Source organism: Dasypus novemcinctus, chromosome 19 (assembly GCF_030445035.2).
Source record: "Dasypus novemcinctus isolate mDasNov1 chromosome 19, mDasNov1.1.hap2, whole genome shotgun sequence".
Classification (NCBI taxonomy): Eukaryota; Metazoa; Chordata; class Mammalia; order Cingulata; family Dasypodidae; genus Dasypus; species Dasypus novemcinctus.
In genome coordinates, this window is record NC_080691.1 from 79,889,379 (window position 1) to 79,915,362 (window position 25,984).

At 56.0% G+C, this 25,984-nt stretch overlaps 1 protein-coding gene across 3 annotated transcripts in view; it reads left to right on the plus strand.

Moving 5' to 3' along the window:
- The first annotated feature begins 288 nt into the window (after window positions 1-288).
- Window positions 289-25,984, plus strand: part of MLLT1 (MLLT1 super elongation complex subunit) — a 72,654-nt gene continuing 46,958 nt past the window's right edge. For all 3 annotated transcript variants that reach the window (XM_058281997.1, XM_058281998.2, XM_058281999.1), the window contains exons 1-3: window positions 289-425; window positions 9,513-9,693; window positions 19,887-19,969. In XM_058281997.1, the coding sequence (XP_058137980.1) occupies window positions 414-425; window positions 9,513-9,693; window positions 19,887-19,969 (276 nt within the window). In that variant the 5' untranslated portion in view covers window positions 289-413. The remainder of the gene's footprint in view (window positions 426-9,512; window positions 9,694-19,886; window positions 19,970-25,984) is intronic.

Sequence of the window (25,984 nt, forward strand, 5' to 3'; positions counted from 1 at the left end):
CGGCGCACACCTCGCGCTCCCCTCGCCGGGGCTCGCCTCGCCCCTCCCTCCTGCCCTCCTCCCGCCCCTCCGCCCCCGGCCTCCCATTGGCTACGGGCTTCGTCCCTCCGCCCGCAGCCCGGCTGGCCCCTGCCAGGCCGGAAGTCCCGCCCCGCGAGCGCCCGTCCGCGCCGCTGAGTGGCCCAGGCTGCCGTCCGTCGGGGCGGCGGGCCCGAGTCGGCGGCGGGGCCCCGCGGTCGGTGCGCGACCCGGGCTGGCGGCGGTTTCCGGTTCCGCGGGGCTGGCGGGCGGGCGGCCGGGAGCGGCGGCGGCGGCGGCGGCGGCGCCTGACAGACAATGAGGGCGGCGGGGCGGCGCTGAGCGGCGGCGGCGGCGAGCGACGCGGGGCCCGGGGGCGGGGCGGGGCGCCAGCCATGGACAATCAGGTGAGGAGCGGCCGCGCCGCCCCGGCGCAGCCCCGCGCAGCCCGGCCCCCGCCCGCCGGCCCGGCGCGCCTCGGCCCCGGCCTGCCGGCCCGCTCCCGCCCGCCCGCTCCGCTTTGTGCGTGTGCGCGCCCGCCGCTCCCCGGGCCTTTATGTGGGGCGGGGGCGCCCCTCCCCCACCCGCCGACCCCGGCCCGGCGCCCCCGCAGGTCCCCCCTCGAGCGCCATCCCGGCCCAGAGCCCCCTTGGCCCGGCCCGGAGCCCTCTCTGGCGCTCCTGGGGACCCCGGCCCGGCCCAGAGACCCCTCACATCCCTCCTCGAACCCCAACCCGGCCCAGAGCTCCCTCTGATTCTCCCCTCGAACCCCAACCCAGCCCAAAGCCATCTCTGACTTCTCTGGGGATCCCGGCGCAGCCCAGAGCCCCCTCAGATCCTTCCTCGATCCCCGACCCGGCCCAGAGCCCCCTGCAGGTCCCTCCTCGAGCCACATCCCAGCTCGGAGTCCCCTCAAATCCCTCTTGGGATCCTGGTCTGGCCCAGAGCCCCTCTCAGCCCCTTCTCGGGATCCTGGTCAGCCCAAAGGCCCCTCGGACTCCCCTGGGGACCCTTCAGACCCTGCCAGTATCCCTTTCTTTTTTTGGATCCCCTCAAACTCCCCGATCCCCCAATCTGCTGTCTCATCTTCCTTAAACCTTTGCTGGGATGTGTGGGCCCTCGGACCCCCTGGGACCCCTTCCTGAGCATTCTTTGCCTTCCTCCTCTGCCCAGCTTGTGCCCTCTCAGGTGGCTGAGGACACTGGCCTGAGCCTTCTCTCCCCTCTGATCCTGCCCTTACCGGGGCATCCGTGTCCCCTCTCAGCCTTACCTGGGCCTAAGCTCCCCCTGACTTCCTGGGACTCCCGTCTTCTGCCTTTTTCTCCATGGCCCTAGGCCTGCCCTGAGTGTCCTCCCCTGCTGGACTTGGGTATGAGATGCAGCGGTCTCTTACAGAGCTGTGTGACCCACCCCGATGCCCCAGGCCCCCTCTGGTGTCAGGTTCTGGTCACTCACCTGAGACCTGTTCTCTTAGACTGGAACCAGGGGCACTTTCTTTAACTTGGAACCTCGAAACCCCTCAGACTAAATCCTGCCCGTCCTTTCGGCCTGAGCCCTCTTTGCCCCCCGGACCCTGATTTATGCTTCCCCACATTTCCTGCAGTCTAGACCTCTCTCCAGTCTGACTTCTCCCTTGACGGTCCTCAGACACCAGTCTCCCCTGGCACCCCTGCCTTAGGCCCCTGTGCCTCTCCTTATACACGGGGCCATGTCCCACGTCATGCCACCTTCCCCCAGCCTGATGCTCCTTCTTTCAGCCAGTCCCCACTTGCCCCATTTCCCCACCTTCTTGGGGCCTTGATCCGGCCGGAGAGCCTTGCTCCAATCCCAGGGTGAGTTCCTCAACCTCCAGCAAATTTCTTATTTCCCCTCTGCCTTTGGTCTGGAAACCTGGGGCCAGTCCTTTTGGTTCCTGCAAACTCGAGGCCTTTTTTTGGCCCCTTCACCCAAACCTGTGCCATCTCCTCATTATCCAGGCCTCAAGCCCAGGGACCATTGCTCCCCCAGCCTAAGATCCCTTCTTCATCCTGCTCCACTGCCCCGGCTTCCAGGGGCATGAGGCCAGGAAAGGTGGCGTGGGGCTGTGGGGGTGGCAGATGAGATTTGCCGTTAACTAGGGCAGGTTGGGGCGCCCCTGACTGCGGGCGCCACTGAGGCGGCTCTGATTGTTCAGGTGCGGTGTGGCTGTGTGATTCAGGGGTTGGGGGCCAGGGACCTCCCCCTGCCCATCCCAGCTGCCCGTGGCACAGAATTGTTGTGCTCGGGCCTTGGCACCCACTCACCCTGGTGTCTCTTTGGCTTTGGTGCTGCTACTGTACCTGCACTCTTGAGAAGTAAGGATGCGTTTCTAGGTTGAATGATGAATTTCCACCAGGTGGTGGGAGTTGATTCCCCTTGAAGGGACATTGCTTGTTGCCACCAATCCCCAGCGAGTTAAAAAAGCAAAACAACATTATCTTCATTTTGAGAGTCGCCTTTAAATGAAGCCCACTTCTGGGACCATCTTGTTCAGCAGCACAAGGGTGGAGAGATCGCTCCTTGGTCCCCAGCATGTTGGCAGAAGGTGAAGTGCGCTTGTCCCCCCTGTGATGTGCCAGACCCTGGGGGCCAGAGCAGTTGTCATTTCTGTAAGTAGAGTGGTGAGAATTGGTGACTTTCTTGGTCCGTGGTGGAGGACTGGTGAACAAACCCAGGCCCAAGAGCCAGCTCCCCGAGGCCCGGTTTAGTGGCCTCTGGCACATGTGGCTATTTAAATTTAAATGAATTAGAATGGAAAATTCAGTTCCTCGGTCACTCCAGGCCACACTTGAAGTGCTCACTAATGACCACGTGTGGCCACTGGCCACCTTCTTAGACAGCAGCACAGAGAACATTTTCCTCATCACAGAAAGTTCTGTCTGAGAGCTCGGGTCTTGATCCTTCAGAAGCATTTGCAAATGAAGCAAGTCCCAGAGGAAAATATGTGTGATCCCATAGTCAAGAGTCTCCTTCCCCAGCCATGCTTTCTTGCACACTTGGGAGAGGCACAGGAGCTCTTGCCCTTCAGAACAGAGCCAGAGGCCCCTGGGGAAAGTGGAGAGAATGGTGTCTTTCACCCAAACAGCTGAGTTGGCTGTGAGTGTTCGAGAAAGTCCCAGGGTATGTGGAAAGCACTTTGGATCCGGCAGAATCTCAGCCTTCCCTTTCTCCCCCGAGATATCACAAACCTGTAAACGCCTCCTTTGGAGTGCGGAACTGCAGTTCTTTCCCCTAAGTGCCAGCCTGCCCTGAGAGGCTTTGATTCTCTTTTCCCTTCCTGTCGTGTCCTTTAGGACTTTGGCCAAGAAGTGGGATGTCACATTTTGCTCTGGGCTCCCAACTTTTCAACATTTAGCTCTTTTTCCCACGCCCAGGAGAAGGTCTCTCTGCTTCCCTTTGTCTTCACAGTAATGTGCTTGTCGATCCCCTCCCCACCTACCCCAAATCTGTACTGACTAGTCCAGATTTGTGGGATTGGTCCTGGGTGGGGGTCGTGCCCAGGAGGAGCGTGATTGATCTGCCAGGATGGTGGTGCTGGCGTGGGCATGGATAAAGAGTGCACAAATGCTGATGGGGGAAGGGGGAGCTGCGCGGGGTAGCGCAGGAAGTGGTGTTTGCTGCCTGCGCAGGTCCCTTCTCCAGGGAAGCGCCAGCCTTTCTGGAAGGAATGCCCCTGGCCCCTGATGCCGGTAGCACATTAGCTGAATTGGTCTGTTGAATCGATGCTGGTCGATTCCTTAAAAGGCTCTACTAAATTTGAGTTTGGAATCAGCCGCCTTGCCATGATACTCTCTCGTTCCAGAAGGGCACGCTTATCTCTGCTGGCCAGGGCGCTGAGGAGTCCCTCGGCCACGCATTTTACAGACGTGCAAGCCCAGGCCTAGAGCAGTCGGGAGAGGGCTCCAGGGCTGGTGGACTTCTCCCTCAGGTAGCTCCATTCTTCCCCCAAAACCTTACGTCGAAGCGCGTGGGATGGTCGAGAGAACACTAACTCGAGAGTACCCAGATTTCTTCCCCCCTCCCACCTCTAAAATTTAGCACCTGGGAAGGCGACCTGCCAGGTTTTTGGTCCTAAAATTACTCTCGCAAAGAACTTGAGGGCAGGGCCCAGAGTCCTGCTCCTCTTGACGTCTGTCGTGGTTTCTAAGGCAAGGTTTCGTGCTTGACGAGCTTTGCCAAGTGCTCGCTAAATAGAAGTAACTCAGGCTTGATGTCCGTGTACCCAGCCCCTCCTCGTCTGGCGACAGAGGCCTCTGTTGGGCTTGTGCATGTTCAAGACTCTCCCGCAACTGCTTCCTCTGCTCCCCGGAGAACTTAGGACACCCTGGGCACTCTGTCCACAAACCCGGCTGGCATATCGTGAACAGATACCCTTGGCTGAGGCGCCTGCGCTGGTAGTTTGGTGAGGGTCAGTCGTACCAGGAACCTGTATTTGCATAGTCACGTGGTCTGCCCAGTGATGCCTGGAGAGTTTTCAGAGAGAAATGCATTGAGCCCCTTCTCATCTTTTGATGATACCCTCGTGCCCCTGATCAGAGGGACCAGGGCAGATGGAGCCAGAAGAGGGCTGGGGGTGCTGACTGCTGGTCCGAAGGCCAGGGCCTAAGGTGGCCCTCGGTGAGGTTCCGCGCCTGGCTTTACTGGTTCCGTTCTAGGCGGCCAGTCCTCTGCCTTAGTGGATTGCCACAGGGACCTCAGCACTTCCCCGTCTTTCTCACAGGCTGATTCAGTGGCTGCTTTTAAGAGCCCCCATGGGCTCCTCTGGGAGAAAGTTCTGCTGAGGGTGTTTTATTTGGTCTTGTTTTGCCATCATGCCGTAGGATTGCCTGAGCACCATTACCATTTCCCGTTTGCACGTGGGTACACCACGCTGCCAGCAATCCTCACACTAGGTCCAGGAGGACTTGGCAGAATCAATTTGAGCTGAAGAGGGGAAAAGACTCCTCAGCGCTTTTCCCCCCTGAGAGGGGAGGGAATTGTCTCATCAGAGGGAATTAGATGCAGTAGCCAAACTTCAGGCATAATTATGCCACTTGGTAATGTGCAAATTCCCAGAGGAAAGGACATCTGTTGAGACGAATTCCCACCAGAAGAATCAGGGGAAATCTTAACAGATAAACTTGTTCTTAAAGACCTGCCTTCTGGGGCCAGGGTTGGTGGGAAAGGGGAAGGAGCTGACAAAGCACGGGGCTCGAATTGTCTGGAGCGGTTGGAACAAGGCTGGCTCTCGCTGCCAGGCCAGGGCCGCTTCAGTCCACACCCTGAGGGAGTGGTACTCTTCAGCGAAAAAGCAGCCCTCCGGGAGGTGCTTGCCTGGCTTTCGGGGTTTAGGATTCCGGCCCTTCGGTGCCAAGCGCCCTCGGCCAGTTGGCCTGCAGAGAGGGCAAGGCCCAGTTGAGGCCCTGTGCCCAAGCCTAACTGTCCCCAGATGGCCCTCGGAGCCCTCGGACCACTCCATCCACCGTCGTTGTGCTGACGTCCCAGAAATAAAATGGTTAACACTTTCCAGGGCAGGCCTGGAATCTTCCGCTTTGTTCTGGGCTTTGTTGGGGGAACCCCAGAGGTGCATGGAAGTGGCAGTCACTGTGGCCAAGCCCCCGGGTTTGCTTTTAGCCATCGATTCTGGAGGTTCCAGCCAAGTGGCTTCCGAGCAGAAGGCAGTCCTGCCACCTTGAAAGGACTTGTTGGGATAAAGCTGCCACTGGGAAATTGGGGGCCAGGGCTGCAGGCACGGCAGATTCATTCATTCCGAGAGAGTCCAAGTTCAGCCTACCTGTCAGTCAACCCGTTTGCCAGGCACCCTTCCTAGGGAAACTGCAGGTTGATTTGCTCCAGTTCTTCAGTGCCTGTGGATGGAAAAGTGTCCAGGTGGAGGAGAGGAAGAGAGCAGTGTCACCCTGGGATGTGGGATCAGCTCAGTGTGCTAATAAATTATCGTGTCTTGACAAGTCAGAGTAGTTGCCCTGGGCCCTGTGTGACACACCGATCGTTTGCCTCCAGTGAATGTAACCTGAACGTCTGGGTGATTCAGTGGTTTTTTCCTTCTTTTTTTAAAACATTGTGGCACAGATTCTGTTATCCCCCTTCTTTGTTTCTTAGAAGAGTCCACGTTCAGGGGCGCGTCCCTCTGCTCTGTGCATCGGTGTGCCCGGGCAGAGAAGGCTGGGCACTTGGACCTTGAGTCTCTTGGCCCAGCCTGTGGCGCGCCCTGAACCGGGGGTGTGGAGGCTGAGGCTGGCGCTGGCGCCAGTCCCCGGGGCATTGCGCTGCCGCGCTGGGGCTTTGGGCACGGCCTGCCGGCTGCCAAGATTACCCATCGCAGCTTCAGAACCTTCCTGTTTACTTTGGCCTCTGCAGCTTATTTTTGGTGCTTACTTTTCCCCCCTCTCGAATGGAGCTGTGGCCTTCCATTCTTTCACAATAACTGCTTTGCTGTCTGTGTGCCTGTAGTTGGAACCCCATGTTGTAAAAAATGCCAGGAGGTCAGCAGAGGTTTGAGCATCTGGGGGGAAGAAGAGCAGCTCTGGAGGAGAGTTGGCACCAAGGAACTGAAAGTCGTTTTCCAGTGCATTGTTCCTCTTTTAATTACATTTAGTTTGCACCTGTACCCTCTTAGCCACTCCGGGATTTGCTCCCCATTTCCCAGTGCAAAAACTGGTCAAGGAAGGCAGCATGTTAGGGATATTGTCAGTTTTGTTTGGGTTTTTGTTCGTTGAACGTTCTCCGTCGGCAGCACCACTCAAATAGAGGCTTAGTGGCTGGTTTTGAACGTGACGTGTTTATCTAGACATTTAGAGCTTCTTCTCTAGCTTTTGGTAGGGTCTTTCCACCTGAGTGTTCCATCAGCGCCTGGGATTTATCAGCACGTCTGCCTCCCCAGTTTCCCCTCTCCCGGTCCTCACTGGCCTCAGCATCGCTCCAGCAACCTGGATCTGGAGTTCCTGGAGTCTCCCCCTCGCCTCTCCTCCTCCACCCTTAGGCCTTGCCTGTTCTCCCACTGCGGGCTCCAGTTACGCTTTTCTCCCGGCTACTCCCTCTGATTGCCTCCTGGTGGGTTTTGTTGTTGCTGTTTATTTTTCTTCCTTGCCTTCAGTCCAGATGTACACGAATTGCCGGAGTGCTTTTACTCAGATATTTTCCCTTATTCACCCTCCACTTACAGTTGGTCATCTCTGTTGTGTCACATCTGAATGCTCCGTGCAGCCCCCTGCCCCCCGCCTCGGTGTACCCGGTCCTGAGCTCGTCACTTCTCTTTTTCCGTGGGATCCCAAAGGGACTGTTGTCTTGTGCCAGGGGAGTGCCTTCTGTCCTCTGTCTTGCACCTGGCTTGCTAAATTCCCAGAAACCCAAGCCCCTCACAGGCTTTTCCACAGGATTTGGCCCTCTTGTTTGTTGCAGAAAGCACAACTTTGAACCCGCTGATCTGGGAAGGCTCTTGGTTAAATCAACCCAATATTATCAATGCCTGGTGTACTATGGCTCCGAGAGTGATTAGAAGGGCCAGCAGGATGTGGTCCCTGCTCTCAGGCTTCCAGGGTCCTTGGGGAGACGGTGGCAAACAGCTGAGGGGGACAAGACAGGCTGAAATGGGTGCTGAGGGCTGCCCATGAGGTCCGTGAAGATGCCAAGGAGACAGCTGCTTTCCAGCGTGGCAGGCAGGAAGGGCTTTGGGGAAAGTAGTGCTTGAGTCGGGGTGGGTAAAATTTTGATAAGCAGTGAGATGAGTTCAGGTCACCCCAGGCTGAGGGTCTGGAGGGAATGAAGGTGGGCGGGAGTGGACAGTCTGGGCACCCAACTGTTCAGTTTCACCAGAACTGCGAGTGTGTGGATTTCCTAGAGCCTCTGAGACAATGCCACAAACAGCTACAGCGTCTTCCTGTGGGGACGCGAAACGCACGGCTAGATGCAAGGTGCATTCCGACCTCAAAAAGGCTAGAATACGAGCAAAACAAAACAAATCCCCGGAGCCCCTTGGGCTTGAGGAGATGCGGAGATGGAAGATGGGAGGTGCCGGGAGGAGTCTGGACTTTATTCTTCGGGCGTGGTGCGCAAGCCACAGCTTCCCAGCAGGGGAACCACGGGTCCGCCCGGCCTGCTCTCCGAGGGAGGAGAGCCGGGAGGAGGCAGGCAGTCCACGCGGGCCAGCTCATCCGGAAGTGTGGGCAGTGGGGTCATAGAGAAGAGACGGGTGGGCGGGATTGCGGGCACAGGGACGCCCGTGTTCTCTAAGCGCACTAGGTGAGAAGGGGTCGCAAGGGGCAGCGGCGCAGCTTTCCGCTCTGAGTCCTGGTGTGGGGGCAGTTTCGTGTGGCAGCGTGGGCTCTAACCCACTGGAGGGAGCTGCGCCGCCCTGTCTCAGCACTTGGAGACCTAAGTGTCCATTTGGCCCCTGTTGTATTTTGTATCATTCTTGTATCTGATACTAGGCAGAGAGGACTCTTATCTATTAAGAGTCCTGGGAGGTTTTTCAAGTCAGAGCGGCTGTTCACAGAAGGCTCCTTGTCAGAGGTCTTGTCCAGCCGAGGCGCTGAGCCCGCCCTGGAGTTCTGTGGCTCTCCGTGCAGTGGAGGGAGCTGGTGCCGCCTGCCTTGCCTTGCGCGGTCAGCGGCAGCGTGTGTGCACGTGGGAGCCCGGCCGGCGAGGCTGCAGGCCCTCCAGGCGGCTTTGCGCCCGCCACGCCATCCTCTTCTAGGGCCGCCCTTTGGGCTTGAAACCTGGAAGGCGGAGTTGTCACTGGCCGTGTGGGTGGCAGGAAAGGGGCTCTAGGAGAGTGAGAGCGCGGGTGCTGCCGTCCAGGAACGGCAGCGTTGTGCTGGCCCGAGCAGGCCCTGGGGCTGCACAGACCCGAGTTTGCATCTGGCTCCTGCGCCTCACTCACCAGCTGAGCGACCCCGAGCGCGCGTCTCCCTCGGGACCTCGGTTTCCTCGTCCGTAAAATGAGGCCGTTGAACCATACAGCGGTGCAGCGTGAGGCCCTCGTGAGGATGCCAGCTGCAGACATGGTCCTTACCCCAAGACGGTTTCTCATGGGGACGGGCTCTAGGAAGGACGTGTGGTAGGGTGACGCTCGACCCCAGGGGTGGGGTGGGGCTTTCAGATTGGATGGTCGAGGAAGGCTTCTCAGAAGAGGTGGCAGTTGAGATCTCGATGACAAGGAGCCAGCTGTGGGTAGGTCTGGGGGAAGGACGGGAAGGAGCTTGGCTCATTCGAGGAGCAGCGAAGAGGCCACAGCTGTGAGGGGAGGTGGGCCTGGTGTGCCCTTGGTGGGCGGGTAAATGTGGGCGAAGCATTTAGGGCAGTGCCAGGCGCTCCACAAGCCCTCTGGGAGAGGTTTGCACTCCTGTCCGTGGTTCTGATGCGATGCCTGTTGCAAGGAGCCCAGCGCTGAGCGCGCCCTGCGGGAGGCAGGCAGCACAGCCTGCACTTCCCTGCTCGGGGCTTCGCATTGACCCTTCCCTGCCTCTTTCTCCCTCCAGTGCACTGTCCAGGTCAAGTTAGAGCTGGGTCACCGTGCCCAGCTGCGAAAGAAGCCCACCACGGAGGGGTTCACCCACGACTGGATGGTGTTTGTCCGCGGCCCCGAGCAGTGTGAGATCCAGCACTTCGTGGAGAAGGTGGTGTTCCGCCTGCACGACAGCTTCCCCAAGCCCAAACGTGGTGAGTGCCCCGCCCCGCCACGGGCCCCAGCGCCCAGTGCCCGCCACACTGACCCATGGCTCCACTGCTCACGAGGCTCCTGGCAGCTCTGGGGCCAGACTCGGGTGTCGTGCCGGTTGGTGAGGTGGTGGCCTTGCACTGGTATTTCGGGACCCTTGTCTGTCCTTTCTCCTTTGGGCTTAGAAGCTTTCTCCTTCCACTGCCAAGTTAATTGTAGGAAAATCTGAAAGGACAGTGTTGCCTGTCCTCTCACGTCATTATTTAGATTTGGGCTCCTAGAAGCATCCCGAGAATGTAGCCAGTTCCCTTTAGCCTAAGTGGACGGCACGAGTGACTGAAACCCAGCTGGTGAGTAATCAGGAAATTGCTTTCTGGGCCTGTGTTTGGCTCGGGATGCCGTTTCAAGAATCCATCATACTTGGGCCAAACAGTAAAAGGAGCTCCCTCCGCACTTTGCCTCCTCCCTGTCTTCCTTCCCCACTCCCTGCTCAGTCGGCCGATAGGTCAGCAGAGGGCTCTCGGTCGTGGGTTCAGCAGCTGCCGTGATGACCCGTGGCACATGCTGGGCCTGGCTTCGGGGAGGATGTGCTGTGATGGGGCAGAGAGGCGGGGGCTCTCCCAGGGTGCCGGGTTGGAGAAGACTTCCCAGGGCAGGGAGTTCTTGGCAGGGGAGTGGTGGCTGTTTTGTGAGCTCTGTGTGGCCTGGACCTGTACCTGATTTTGAGCCTGTGGTAGCCCCAGTATTAAGCAGAGGGCCTTCTGGCACATCACGGAATTCCATAAATATTTCTTTTCTTTTTTTTTTTAAAGATTTATTTTTTATTTATTTCTCTCCCTTCTCCCTGCAGCCCCCCCCCACCATTGTCTGCTCTCTCTGTCCATTTGCTGTGTGTTCTTCTGTGTCCACCTGTATTCTTTGTCAGCGGCAATCCGTGTCTCTTTGTTGCATCATCTTGCTGTGTCAGCTCCCCGTGTGTGCGGCACCACTCCTGGGCAGGCTGCACTTTTTTTCACGCGGGGCAGCACTCCTTATGGGGTGCACTCCTTGCGCGTGGGGCTCCCTTATGCGGGGACACCCCTGCGTGGCACAGCACTCCTTGCACGCATCAGCACTGCATGTGGGCCAGCTCACCACGTGGGTCAGGAGGCCCTGGGTTTGAACTCTGGACCTCCCATGGGCTAGGCAGACGCTCTGTCTGTTGAGCCAAATCTGCTTCCCCGTAAATATTTCTTGAGTGAGGGCGCTGCTCGGGGCATGGGGGACTTGCTGCTAGCGAAGTGCTTCCGGTGTCGGGCAGGCCTCTCTCTGACCCCCACCCCCCTGCTGGGCAGCTGGTCCCTCCGCCCAGTGGGACAGTGGCTAAGCGGTCAGGTGAGCTGAGCCGTGAGCAAGTGTGGCTTCTACTGCGTGGTGGCCTCAGGCTGCGGCCGGAGCACCAGCCCCTTGCCTGCTGGGTGCTTGCTCCTCGGTGGGGAACTGACGCACGTTGGGGAAGCAGAACTCCTGGTCCAGGTGGAGCTGACTTGAGGTTACTTGTGGCGTAGTGGCTGTTTCTTTCTCTTCTGGATCCTTCCCTTATCATTCTTTGGTTATTCCTTCCCCTCCTCATTTCTCCTCTTCCCAAATCTTCCCTTTCCTCTTCTTTCCTTCCTTCCTTTCAAACCTTTTGGAGGATAGCAGATATGGTTGCTGATAATGGCAGGTATTTATGAAGCACCTGTTACTCATAACAGTTATGCACATCATTTATTAAGCACTTCCTGCTAACTACTTAGGTGGAAGATCCCATTTCATTCTCACTGCCACTCTCTTTTACAGATGTGGGCGTGGGCTCAGGTGGCCACGCTGCCCGACTGTGCAAACGTGGCCGCGTCCGTTCACCTGGTACCCTCCATGGTTGCTTCCACGCTGCGGTGGCAGCGTTTAGTGGTTGCCACTGCCTTCCTCTTGTCTGCCGAGGGCCCCTTTGCTTTCCCTGGTGGCTTCCCCTAAAGTGAGCCTTGGCTGTCTCCCTCTTGCCTTATCTCTGTTCACGGAGCTCTGGGGTAGTTCTCACCCACTCTCTCTCCCCTGCTTAAAACAAGAAGTATTTATTATCTTACTTGGTTTCTGTGGACCAGCAGCCTGGGAGCAGCTTAGCTGGTGGTTCTGCCTCAGAGTTCTTCCGAGGTTACCCTCCAGCGGTCACCTGGAGGGGCGACGGGTTGCTGGGTCCCCTTCCACGGAGGTTCACTCAGTGCCCGGCAGGTTCCTGCTGGCTGTGGGCAGGAGGCCTCAGCTCCTCAACCCCTGGACCTCTCCGTGGGGCGGCTGGCGTCCTCCAGCCGTCCACGAAAGAGGGAGCTGGAAGAAGCCCCGCTGCCTCCTATTACCCCGTCCTGGAATTCATACACCGTCCTTTCTGCTATATTCTGTCAGAAGAGTTTTTACCCTCCGAGCGATCTCTTTTTCCATCTACCTTAAGCTGCTCTTTCCCTTCTTTACCTTCTTGGCCAGTAATGAAGCAGCCCCTAGATGTCCTGTCAGGAGCCCAGCGCTCGTGGCGTGCTGCATGCTGCACTTTGTATTCCTTTAGCTCTGGTGACATCCCTCGCCAGTGTGAGGTAGTGTGAGGTAGCTCGGATGCCTGAGGCTGACTCTCCTAAAGTATCAGCTTGTAGGCACCCTTTCAATTAGTAGCTGAGTACACTTTGTTGCAAAATCTGTGCCACAGATAAGCAGCCAGCCAGCTGTACTAAATGTATCAAATAGAAAATATCCCCTTGGCTGTATCTTGAGGGAGGGAAACTGCTGGCTTCCTCGCCAATTGTGAGAAGACTGGATCAGGTCCTGCTGAGTGAGTGAAACTCTGTGGATTCCGGCCTCTGAAATTATACTTTCCATACTTAAGAGCATTTTTAACCAACTATATGTGCACACAAATTGAATAGAACTGGTTGGAAAGCTGTAGCTTTCCATCTCATCACCAGTCATCCCACCCCAGGAGCAGACTTTTCTAACCATTTCTGGATTTTGTCTTAACACCAACTAATGGGCTTGCCCTTTTTATCTCTTGATTTTTCAAATTTAGACAGTATGTATTTACTCATCAGCATGAAGATTAGCATCCATCTTAAAAACTTCCCTTTCTTCCCATCTTCTCCTCTAAATGTTTGATGGCTGAATGATTTGGTTTTGGCATTGGTCAGCTTTGTAACTCCAGACAATGAGGAAAACCTCTTTATCCCCGAATCCTCCAAGAAATAACTTCCATGTCTCCTTTTTATCAAATCCTTCTCTGGCCACCCAGTCTCGATTGCAGTTCTTTGCTCAGTCCTCAGAGACACCTACACAGCCACAGGCTCCTTGGCTCCTTCTCTTTTCCACTTCACTTTTCTCCTTAGCTCCATCTTAGCACGTTTCATGTGCTACTTACCTTGTACATCTCCCCACAGCAGGTGATGGATTGGAGTTTGTTTTGTTTGCTCTTCTGGCCCTCATGCCAGCAAGGGTATAGTGGTGCTTCCTAGATATGTGCGAATGGATGAATGAATGGATTCTTTCACCCCGCAACTGTTAGTGTTTTCTAACTCTGCACTTGGGAAGATGAGGACACAAGCAATTCTGTTGTTACTTACACCTTCTACACTTTTCCTTTTGGTAGCACACCTGACATTGTGGAGGCTTTTGGACTAAAACCACGTCTTCCCCTCCCCGATCACAGGTTGACCCCAAAAGTTAAAAACCAGTAAACAATACTGACTCTTGATTCTGACCATTTGCTGTCAGGCTGGTTGGGATGCCAGGGCTTCTTCCTTTTCTGTCCATGTCGTAAAACCTGAGCCACTCAAAGGAGAATGCTCCGGGGGGTCAAAGTCAGATGGGTTCTTTTATTCTCACTCTCGGTTAAAATTCTGCCCAGTTTTAGTTTCCTTCATGTTTGGGTTAGGATTTTTTTTTTTAAAGCAGTTTCTTTCGTATATTCTATGGTCATCCAAAGTGTACAATCAGTGGCTCTCAGTATAATCACGGGATTATGCTTTCATCATGCACAATCAATTTTAGACCATTTTTATTGCTCCAAAAAGAAAATCCCTTTACCTCTGATACGTTAGTTTGGTACCTTTGTTACAGGTTATGGAAGAATATTAGTATATTACTGTTCACTGTAGTCCATAGTTTGTATTAGGTGTATTTTTGCCCATATACCACCCTATTATTAAGACCTTGTAATAGGAACATACATTTGTCTTAGTGTGTTCTAGAACATTGTTTTATTTGTACCAATTAACCACATTCATTGACACAGCAGGGTTTACTATGCTATACAGTCCCGTGTTTCATCCTCTGGCTTTCCTGGCAGTGACAAACATGACCCGAAACGTCCCTTTCCAACCATAGTCACACACACGTATCAGGGCTGCTAATTATACTCGCGGTAACGTGCCACCATCACCTCTAACCATTTCCAAACATTTACGATCAACCTTCTTACAAATTCTGCACAAATGAAGCAGCAGTTCCCCGATCTCTACCCTCGTCCTGTGTCTGGCGACCTATATTCTAGACGGGTCTAGGGACTTTCTGAATACCCTTTGGGGCTGCTTCCCCCCACCCCCCCCCACCCCCTTGTGTTGTATGCCTGCATCATACTTTCGCTTTTCCCCCATCTGACTCTTAATCATTCCTTTTCTTCCGTGGAGTTTGTTTTTCTCCCCAGCCATTGTGTCTTCCTTCTCTGAGCTGCACTGGCCTCTCTCAAGGCCGCCTCTTTAGCCATCATCCTGGGACTTGCTGTGACTGCTCGCCTGGGGGATTTGCGTATCACCCTGTGTTTTGGTTATTCTCTTGTCTTACTGGAGTGATTGCTCAAATCGTTTCCTAAGAAGCCAACTACCTAAGACATTTCCTAAGAAAGGGGTATGGGAAATAAACTCTCTGAATCCTGCGTGTTTGAAAATGCCATTACTCTGTGCTCACACCCAAATGGTGGTTTGGGCTTTGAAGGCATTGCATCATCCTGTCTTGCTGTTGGGCTCTTGTTCTATTTCAGATGACCTGCTTTCCTCTCTAGAAGCAGTTAGGATGTCTTTTGTGACAGTGTTTCTGGGTCTTGTTTTTGGCTCGTTGTGTTGGACATTTGGTGTCCTTCATTTTAGCCTTGGAGAGTTTTCTTCTATTTATTTGAATCAGTTTCCATCCATCTGTTTATTTTCTCTGTTTTTTCTTTCTGAGATGCTTGTTACTGAACTTCTATGCCTAAACCTTTTCATCTGTAAAATGGGAATGCTTGTACTGGCCTCAAGGGTGTTGTAAGGATTCACTGAGTTTACATATTAATATATATATAAAGCTCTGAGAAGAGTGCTTGACACACAGGTAGTACTTTATAAATGTTAGCTGCTCTTTAGGATTCATTTAATCTGCTGAATTGTTTTTTCACTTCTCATCTTCTAAAAAAATGTATCTTTTTGCTCTACATTTTGGGGAGATTTCCTTGACATTTTTTTCTAGTCTTTCTATTGAACTAAAGAGTAAGTGCTAAATTTTTAATATCTGAGAGTTCTTGTTCTCTAATTTTATTTTTTGAAAATATCTTTATTTGATAGCTGTAACTACTCAAAACAGGACACTGATTCTAGTTTTCTCTTTGTTATCTTTTTTTTTTTTTTAAAGATTTATTTCTCACCCGCCCCAGTTGTCTCTTCTCTGTGTCTATTTGCTGCGTGTTTTTCTTTCTCCACTTCTTTTGTTGTCAGCAGCACAGGAATCTGTGTTTCTTTTTGTTGCATCATCTTGCTGCATCAGCTCTCCATGCGTGCAAGTGCCATTCCTGGGCAGGCTGCACTTTCTTTCGTGCTGGGCGGCTCTCCTTACGGGGTGCACTCCTTACGCGGGGGCACCCCTGTGTGGCACGGCACTCCTTGCAGGCATCAGCACTGCGCATGGGCCAGCTCCACACGGGTCAAGGAGGCCCGGGGTTTGAATCACGGACCTCCCATGTGGTAGACGGATGCTCTAACCACTGGGCCAAGTCTGCTTCCCTCTTTGTTCTTATCTTCTTCTTCTCCTTCTTCTTTTTTCTCAGTTCTTTTGTGGACTCCAAAATATTTCTGTTACCTAGGTGACAGTTCATATCGGCCCCTCCATTTGGGCCTCCCCGCACCACGTTCACTGCAGACTCTTTAGTCTTTAAAGAAATTGATTGTCCTCTTCAAAAGTAATAGCTCTGTGTTAAAAAAACAAAAACACACAATTAAGAAGAGTCAGGGTCAGGGCCAAGAGGGTTTGCTGACCAGCAAGTGTCTGCTTAGGGGCTGGGCCTCCCTGACTCCTGAATGAGAAGGGCTTTCCTGGGGGCACGCATTTGCACTCTGGAAGCTGTAGTTTTCTCCAGCTGACTCTTCTCCCAAGATGCAGGACCGTCTGGAAGGAGCTACCCAGGGCTGTTGTTCCAAGTGCAGCCTCTTGGTGTGGTTTTCAAATGTTTTTTAAATTTGGCTTTATTTTTTCTTTTTTTAACTAACTGCTTTACTGAGATATAATTCCCACAAACCCCCCCCTTCAGAACCTGCAATTCAGTGTTTTTATTTTTATTTTTTGATTTACTTTTTCTATTAGAACAGTTGCAAGTTTACATGCAGGAGGTACAAAGTTCCCACATACCCCCCCCCCCCCAGAGTTTTCCCAGTTATTAACATTATTAACATTTTTCATTGGTGTGGCACCTTTCTTAGCAATAGTGTTATAATAACGCTGTCTAACCTTAGGGTACTGTTTATACCGTGTTGTGTTTATATCAGTGTTTTCAGTATATTCACAGAGTTGTGCAATCACTACCATCTAATTCCAGAACAGTCACATCACCCCGCAGAGAAACCCTGTGCCCATTAGCCGTCACCTCCATCTCTTCCTCCCTCCCCGGGTTCTTTCCTTCTCACTCCTGCCCTCATGGAGCCTGCAGGCTCCCCCGGCCGTAACCTGGGCTGTGGCTCTCTCTTCCTGGGTCCTTGGCCAGCCCGCTCTCATCTGCTTTCTGCCTCCCGGAAGCATGTCGAGCGAGCGCCTTGCCTTCCCCACCCTCCGCCGTAACGGGCTGTTGTGATTTCTGGGGGCCCTCAGGTGGGTTGGAGGCCTTTTGGACTCCGTCTCCCATGCTGGCCTGGGCGCCGGTGCCTGTGGTCAGCAACTGCCAGCTCTGTCCTCCGGCTCTGGGAGGGTAGCATCTTCCAGTCTTGGAGTGCCTGTCATGTGACTGAGAAGCCCAGGACAGGGCCCCTTCCCAAGGGGCTTGTAGCCTAGGAGGCCCCGTGAGGTAAGCTGTGGCACGGCTCTCTGGAGAGATAACTGCCCTTGGCAGGAGTAAGTGCCCTGGAGGTCAGAGGCCAAGGGACGCCTGGGGTGTCCCTGCTGGGGGGAGGGCTCGGCCGTGGGCCCAAATGGCAGGCAGGGATTTCGACTGCGGGGGTGGAGAGGATGGGGCAGGGGTGGCGTCTGAGCCAGGCTGCTGCCCTGGCCTGTGCCCTCTGACAGGGACCTCCGGCTCGGGGGCCTCTGCAGTGTGAGCAGACGGCTCTTCCTCCTGCTCTCTCCCTGCTTTCCTTCCCAGATCAGTCTACTCCAGCGAGGGTTTGTGCTGCCAGGTCTCCGTCTAGTGCTCGACTTGGGGTACAGTGAGCAGACTAGAGAGCGTCTGTGGCTGCTGGGGTTGGACAAGGCACAGAGCAGACGGCTTCAATGCCGCTGGGGAGACCTCACTTCCTGTCGGAGTCTGCAAGCAGGACGACTGACCTGAGAGGCTGGGGCCCGGTGTCCCTGCGCAGGTTCCTGGGCAGCCCTGGCAGAAGCGTGGCCTGTGGCCCACTCAGCGGTGTCTGGCAGGGAGCGAGTGAGTTCTTCCCAAAGGTCCCAGCCTGCCCCAGGTCCTGGGTGCCCAACACTGAGCGAGACGGGCTTTGTGGCCTAGAGGTGGGGACTAAGGGAAGTAGAGCATGTGAGAGGTCCTGGGGTGGAGTGACACAGGTTGCTGGGAACTGACCCTGACTCAGGGCAGGTTAGAGCAGGGGGTGCCACAGGCAGGGATGCCTGACCTGAATGCTCCAGGGTGCTGGATCGTAGGCCCCTGAGGCTGGGCCAGGGAGGTGAGGTTGGGGGAGACAAGCCCCTTGCAGGTCGTGTCCATGGGCTCAGGCACAGGGCCAGCAGCACACAGGTGGATCGGCAAGTGAGAACCGCCCTCTGGCTGCCAGAGGACGATGCCCAGGGCAACCTGGAGGCAGGGTGGCCAGTGAGGCTTGCACAGTCACCCATGCCAGGGATGAGGGGCCTGGACTGGAGCAGAGGCCGTGGGGGGTGGGGACCGGGGTGGGCGTGGGGTGGATTCCAGGGCGGTTTGGAGGGAGGCTTGGAAGCGTTGGTGGGAGGTGAGCTGTGTGGGGGACGGGGCTGGGGGCAAGACAGTCCGAGGTCCTGGGTGAGTGGTAGGTCCTGAGCTGTGGCACCTGGGGGAGGTGCAGATTTGGAAGGAGGAGTTGCTTGGGGTGGGCATCTGTGCTTCCTGTCCAGCTTCCCTGCGAAGGTGTAAGAGGAGCAGGAAGGAGACTGGAAGGAATAGAGTTTCGGGGTTGAGGTCGCCGGGGACAGCTGATCCCGGCCACAGAACCTGCTGCCGAGCACCCTGTGGCCTGGAGGCCGGGCTGTGCTGCCTTACGGCGGGCTGACCGGCACGCTGAGGGTGGTGACTCTGCTGGGCGCAGGGGTGTCCTCGTGGCCTCTGCTGTCGCCCGGTACTTAGGCTGTTAGAGGCTGGAGGGGCTTGAGTGGTAGCTGCACCTGTGCTGTGGGCACTGCAGCAGCACGTGCAGGCCTGGCGCCGGGGGAGTGCGCACAGTGCCAGCCTGCGGGGGGCCGAGCCACAGTGAGCCCCCTGGCGACTCGGGGACCCTCCCATCCCCTAGGGGACCTCAGTGCAGCCGAGCCAACCGTGCGTCTCAGCTGTGTGCTGGGCCAGCTCTCCAGAAGCTTGGAGCATGGTGGGGAGGTGGCCTGTGGGCGAGGTAGGGGCAGGCGGGGTTCCAGGGAGGGTGGCAGGGTAGGTGGGGCGGGGGCCCTGGGGCTGGGGCCTGAGCTGCAAGCCCGGCCCGCGGCGCTGCGAGTGCAGGCCCGAGTGGCCCTGGCCCTGAGGTGCCCTGCCCACCCTGAGCCTGCCCGGCTTGCCGGCTTTGTTTGGAAAGACGTAAGGTAAATGACAGCTGAAGATGACTTTTTTTTTCAAAGAAAAATCTTAATGATGTTTTGTTTAAAAAATCATGTTTCATTATGTTTGATAAACTTTTTTAGCGTGAATTGCCAGTAAGTCTTCAAAAATTGGCAGAATTTTTTCCCATCTCTTACTAGCAGTTGCCTGTGGGGAGAGGGGTGGAAGCCAGGGGGCTCTTGATTTTCAGTTTTCTTTTCTTCTAGATGGGAATGATATTTTCATGTTACTTGCATAATGAAAGCAAACATGTCAAAACATTGACAGTTTATCCCGGAGGGTGAGATGATGGGAAATTATTTTACTTGTACTACACTGGCTTTTAAATTTTCACTTTCTAAATCTCTGGGGTTAATGAGGTTCTATTTTTGTCTCTTGTAAGTTTTCTTTTTTTAATTTCTCTTGTGGTAACATAGCTACAACATGACATTTCTCATTTGAGTCACTTTTCAAGGATACCTTTCCATGGCGTTAATTTCCTTCACCATCATCTGCTTCCATCACCGATGTGTGCTTTGGATGGCACGGAAACAGCACCCAGGAGGAGGCCAGCCTTCTCCATTTCGCATGCTCTCGCCCTGGCAGAGCCAGGCTCGCGTCCCTTCCCGCGCCTGCGTGAGCTCCCGGGCCAGGTGGATGCTGTGCGTGCGGCCCCCGGTTCTCGGGCTCATGCTGGCGACGTGACTCGGTTGAGCTCATGGCCCTGTGGCAGCCCCGGTGCTCCTCTGGCCTTGGCCTTCTCGGGGCCTGCGGAGGTCTGACACCCTTTCCCGCTCTCCCCCGCTGCCCACCTGGGCGGGGGCAGGGTCACCTTACCCCGCTCTGCTCCCTCTCCTCTCCACCCTGCCCCTGCGTGGGAGCTCAGCCTCCTGAGAGCTGGATCCCCGGGGCTGGGCAAGGGCACATGCCAGGCTGCTGGTGGCGCAAGCTGACGATGCGTTTTCCCTTTCTTTTTAGTGTGCAAGGAGCCCCCCTACAAAGTGGAGGAGTCAGGCTACGCTGGCTTCATCATGCCCATCGAGGTGCACTTCAAAACCAAGGTAAGCCCTTGGCAGCCGCGACAAGCCCCACGCCTTAGCCGAGACTCGGCCAAATGGTGCCAGCAGGCAGGGCCCACTGGCCAGTAAGCGGCAGAAGAAGCGCTGCGGTGGCTAGTGAGCGGGGATGCTGGAGTCAGAGGAAGGGCAGGCAGTGCTGGTTTTCCTGTCTCGGACTGAGGCCGGGGTCTGGGCACTCTGGTCACGGGAGGAGACCGTGCGAGCGGGTGCAGCTCTTCCCGAGAGTGGCGGGCTGTGTCCCGTCCTGTGCCTGAAGGAGGTGCGTGGGCCTGCGTGGGGAGCCCCAGGCTTAGCCACAGGGGCATAGAGAGGGTGGGAATGTGCAGCTAGCCTGGAGATCCGGCCGCAGATGAGGGGGTTAGATACCTGTGTGGTGCGCCGTCCAGGCAGGGTATCTGATGAGCTGGGGGAAGGGTTTATGACCCGATGAGTGGAAGGAGCAAGTCTTAGGTATGTTAATTACAGACAAAAGGAGCCGCAGTCATCAAAGATGTCAGAAATGGTCGCAGAGGTTAACTGGGAGGTGGGATTATGGGGGATTTTAATTCTGTTTTCCCCTTTCCGAAGTTCTGAACACTGAAAGTGTACGTATACATCTGTGTATTTAAGCCCGGTGATTAGCATAACAAGAGCGCTTCCCCCAAGCCCCGGCCTCGGCTCCTCCCACAGGCGCCCCCAGGGGCAGTGGTGCGGGTCCCTTCCCTGGCGTGCAAGTCGCTTTGGCTCCCCTGTGTCCAGGCTGCCTGCACCCGCACCTGGCCCTGCCAGGGCGGCGGTGGTGGGGCCCGCCCTGTCCCGCCAGCCCTCAGTAGCAGTGACCGCCGGGAGCTGTGTTCGGGGGCATCGCCCCGCCAGGGGGCGCGAGACGCCGCACGGGCTGGGCTCTGGGAGTCCATCTTGCACAAACCCGCGTCAGGCTGGGGCTCCTGCGGAGCTGAGGCCTGAGGGTTGGGGCGACCGTGCTATTGAGGAGAGCTCTGAGCAGCGCTTTGGGGCCTCTTGAGTGGGCTGGGGCTGTGCTCCAGGGAGAAGTCCTCCTGCTGGGCCCCTCAGGGGCTGGGCCCCGGAAGCAGGCAGCACCCCGGAAACAGGTGGCGCCCCGGCTGGGCGCTCAAGGCCAGGAAGGTGCCCTGCTGCTCTGGGGGTCTGGAGAGCAGGACGGGGGCTCGGGCGCCTGGTTGGCCTGCCCGAGTTGTGCTGGTGCTCGGCTGTCCTGGCACGGGGTGGTCCTGGCACTTGTGCCCGCTGGGGTGAGCCCCGGGGCAGGTCCGCAGCCTGTCCCAGTCTCACTGCAAAGGGAAGGGTGGGAGTAGCTATGGGGGGGTGGAGGAGCCGGAGTCCGTTGACGCGCTCAGCTGGCCAGAGTGGTTGGCACGTGCCCGGGGCAGGCGGTGGTGCTGGGGTCCTGTGTCAGTTAAACCGTTTCTGGGTTGGCTTAGGTGTGGGTCCTTTTGTCGCGTGTTTGCTGAGGGCTTCCCTGCAGGGAGGCTGCCTGGGGCTGTACCTGCAGCTTTCTGGGGTGCTGGCTGGGCCCCTTGGACTTCCCACTGCCCTCAGGAGTCTGCCAGGAGCTCCAGCTTGCCCAAGGCGGGTGGTTGTGGTGTCGGGTCCTTGCTGGCCTGAGGCTTCTCTGCTGAAAGCTTTAAGAGCCCTGGGCGGCACCTCTTCTTTGCAAGGTGGAGGTGCTTCTCATTCCTGCTTTAGCAGGGCCTTTCCTGGGTCTCCTGGGGCCTCGGGAGCCCCCCTGACTTCACAGAGCTGGGCAGGAGGCTACACACACAGGGTTCCCGCTGCCCAGGCAGGAGGCACGGTGATTGTAGAGCTAGAGGGGGCTCGGGGACCACCGGGCCGGGCTCGCCTTCTGGAGGAGGAGGGCAGTAGCCCTGTGCTCCCCGGTTCTCGCTGCCTCTGTCCCACCCCAGCACACCTGCCGGCTGAGCCCCAAGTCTTCTCTCCTCTGTCCTCCTGGGCGCCTGCAAGGACTACTTTATTTGCAGTTGTGGTTGAGGATGTAGAAGTCTCTTCCATTTCTCTTCTGGAAGCTGCAGTCAGGTCCCCATATCCCTTGAGACTTTTGCCCGTCAGCTGAGGACACTGGGGCCCAGGGACCCTGCCCCAGTGGGCACAGCCGTGACGGAGCCCTGGCCTGGCAGATTCCCTCTGGCATCTAGTTTGAACAGCGCGAGGAGGTTCACCTCGCAGCGGGTGGGACAGGTGTCACGGGGAGAAGATGCAGCTTCTCCACCTCGTCGCTTGCCCTTCTTTGGGTCTGTGTGAGAGCCACACTGTGTGCATCGGGCTTGAACTGCCACCGTGTTTGTAGATGTCGCGCGCAGGCTGCTTGCCCGGGGTGGCCTGGAGGGAACGTCGTGCTCCTCTCCTTGAACACAGGCCTCTCAGCAGGGGCTGGGCCTCCCCGTGGGTTTTCGGGGCCTCCGCATGGATTTTCACGGCCTCTCCGTGGATTTTCAGGGCCTCGCCGTGGGTGTTCGGGGCTTCCCCGTGGATTTGGGGGGCCTCCCTGAGGTTGGCTGCGTGTTTGGAGCCGGTTGGTCAGCCTGGTTCTCGTTCTCTGGTGGGGACCCTGGGCCGGCTGCAGGCAGGCATCACAGTCACGCGCAGGGAGTAGGTGACACCTGTGGCAGCTGCCATTGTGTCAACCCGCAGGCGAGGCCACCCCTTCTGCCTTCTGCGCTCTCCCAGCCCTCACCCGAGCCCTGCGTCGGGGTGTCCTGTACTGAGGCCCTGAGGTCCCATCCCCGTGGCCTGCCCCTGCCAGGGAGGGGGAGCGGGCGGCCCTTGCCATAGGGCCTGGCACCCCCACCGCCTTGAGAAGGCCCAGTGCCCTGTCTGAGGTGTCCCGAATCCCCGTGCTCTTTCCGGATCCCTGGGGCTTTCCTTTTGTGGTGAGTGGGGTGTGCGTACTCTCACGGGCAGCGCAGTGCCTGCGTCCTCCTGAGCTGCTGCTGCCTTTGAGAGGACTGAGGTGCTGCCCCCCGAGTGTCTCTCCCTCCCAAGGGCATGCGGGTGAGGGTTCCCACCCCGTAGCACCCACACACTACAGCAGCATCTGGCTTTAGCATAGGGTCTTTTGTTTAAGGCCGATTTGTTGAGATGGAATGTGAATATGGAAGTATTCTCCCTCTGAGGGGGTCTTAGGTTCTCAGATTTTGAGCACGTGTTTCTGTTTGAATCCTGTTGGTGGATGGTCAGTTTTCCTGTTAAGAAAGAAAATTCCCTTCCGAAGGGTCTGCTCATCTGTGTGGTTCCTTCTTATAGAGGCTGTTTGGCTGGAGTTCAGCATGAGCTTGTTTCCAGAATCTCGTGCCTCTCTCTCCGGACAAGGGCTTGCTGCATCCCTGTTCCCTGGAGACCCTCTGTTCCTGGTGGTCGCTTTGCTGTAGTGTTAAAGGGTCCCCCAGGCGAGAGCCCAGGAGGCGAGACCACCCTGGAGTGAAGCAGGCTGGGGGGCCAGGACAAGCCTGGGGGAAGGTCCTTTCCCCAGTGTAGGGGCGCAGCAGCTCCTGGAGGCTAGTCACGGGGCCCGCTCACGCCATCGGCAGTGGAGCTGGAGTGGGAGCCTGCGCCCCCGTGGCACACCTGCAGGGTGCACACCCAAGACTGGCGTGACCTGGACGACGTCGTTTGTGAATTCTGGCTTTCACTTTTCTTGAGCTTCAGCAAATACATTATATCATACACATAATTTGTCTGTATTGTAACTACAATCCCATATACACTTGATGTTTGCACTCACAATGCTACTGGAACGGGATCATTACATAGAAAAGTGTCTGAAAAACAGATATAGCATTGGTAGTGTTTTGTATTATGTTCTGCGATTTTTCTCTGAGTCCCTATTTAAAAGTTTTGTAAAGATCTAACTGTTGTGGAAAGTGAATACTGGTTGATTGTAAAACGGCCTCAGTAGGTATGGAACACCACTGGGAGCAGGGTCAAAATTGATGGTTTCAGAGAAGCGGCTGTGGCTCAATCCACTGGGCTCCCATCTGCTATATGGGAGGCTGGGTTTGCGTCCCAGGGCCTCCTTATGAAGGCAGCCTGGCCCACGGCCGCAGAGAGCTGACGGCCCACGCCCTCGGAGAGCTAGCACACAGCAAGATGATGCAACAGAGTGAAACAAGCAGACACAGAAGAACATGCAGCAAAGGACACAGAGCATACAGCAAGCAAGCCACAAGGGGGCGGGAATAAACAAAAAATAAATCTATGGGAAGAGGATTTGGTTCAACTGATAGAGCGTCCACCTACCACATAGGGGTCCAGGGTTCAAACCCAGGGCCTCTTGACCCGTGTGGAGCTGCCACGCGCAAGGAGTGCCATGCCATGCAGGGGTGTCCCCCGCATAGGGGAGCCCCGTGTGCAAGGAGTGCGCCCAGAAAGGAGAGCCACCACATGTGAAAAGAGTGCAGCCTGCCCAGGAGTGGTGCCGCATACACAGAGAGCTGACGCAGCAAGATGACACAGCAAAAAAAGACACAGATTCCCGGTGCCACCAACAAGAACACAAGTGGACAGAGAAGAACACACAGCGAATGGACACAGAGAGCAGACAACTGGGGGGGGGGGGAGAAATAAATAAAAAATAAGTAAACCGTCTAAAAAAATAAATCTTTTAAAAAATGTATGTGAAGAAAAATATTTTTTTAAAAATTGATGGGTTCACTGTTGATTTTTGTACCCTGGGGTAGGCTAGAGTCATGTTTGGTTTTTATCTTTATTTATATTTCAGGAGGTACTGGGGAATCAAACACAGGACCTTGTACATAGGAAGCCGGCACTCAACCACTGAGCCACAGCTGCTCCCTAGATATTCTTTTAAAGATTTATTTATTGCTCTCCCCCCAGCACCATTGTTTGCACTCACTGTCTGCTCTGTGTCTGCTCATCATCTTTAGGAGGCACCAGGAACTGAACCTTGGACCTCCCGTGTGGTACGCAGGCACCCAACTCCTTGAGCCACATCCGCTTCCCTGCATTTGGTTTTTCATTGCAACCTTATCAGCTGTAGGTGAGGCAGTGAGCAGTGGGGGGTGACTCAGAGTGGGTAAGGAGGGAGAGCACGGCCGAGGGTGCACTCTGGAGCCTGCACCCTAATGACCGCTGTGTGGCTGCAGGTGGGGGCTTCTCTGGGCCATAAGATGGGGTTGCTGATCATGTGTCCTTCTCGGGGCTCTGAGAAGATTGAGAGCGAGCCAGCTGGTGGTGCCCATGGCCCAGTCCCCAGCACTCATGATCCCGTTCCTAAGTGTTTGCTGCTGTTGAGGTGGTGGCCGCTCTTTCCCCATGATTCTGGGAAAGGAAGGTCTATGGAGAGAGGCACCTCTGAGGCTTAAGAGGCGCAGAGGAGGCGGCGGACTTGGCCCAGTGGTTAGGGCGACTGTCTACCACATGGGAGGTCTGCGGTTCAGACCCTAGGCCTCCTTGACCCATGTGGAGCTTGCCCACGCGCAGTGCTGATGCGTGCAAGGAGTGTCCTGCCACGCAGGGGTGTCCCCCGCATAGGGGAGCCCCAAGCGCAAGGAGTGCGCCCCGTAAGGACAGCCGCCCAGTGCAAAAGAAAGTGCAGCCTGCCCAGGAATGGCACCGTCCACACGGAGAGCTGACACAGCAAGATGATGTAACGAAAAGAGACACAGATTCCTGTGCCGCTGACAACAACAGAAGTGGACAAAGAAGACGCAGCAAATAGACGCAGAGAACAGACAACTGGGGTGGGTGGGAAGGGGAGAGAAAGAAAGAAAGAAAGAAATCTTAAAAAAAAAAAAAGAGGCGCAGAGGAGTGGAGCCTCCAGGATGAAGAAAATGTGTCTTGGCCTCTCCAGCGCATGGGGTGAACCCAGGAACGGGGCAGAAAAGGCACTTCCTCAGACTTGAGACCTTTTCCTGAGTGAAGTGTGAGGTTTTTGTTGTTTTTTTTTTTTAGTTCATTCGATTGACCCTGATTATCACATTGTCTTTGGAGTGAAGGAGTGT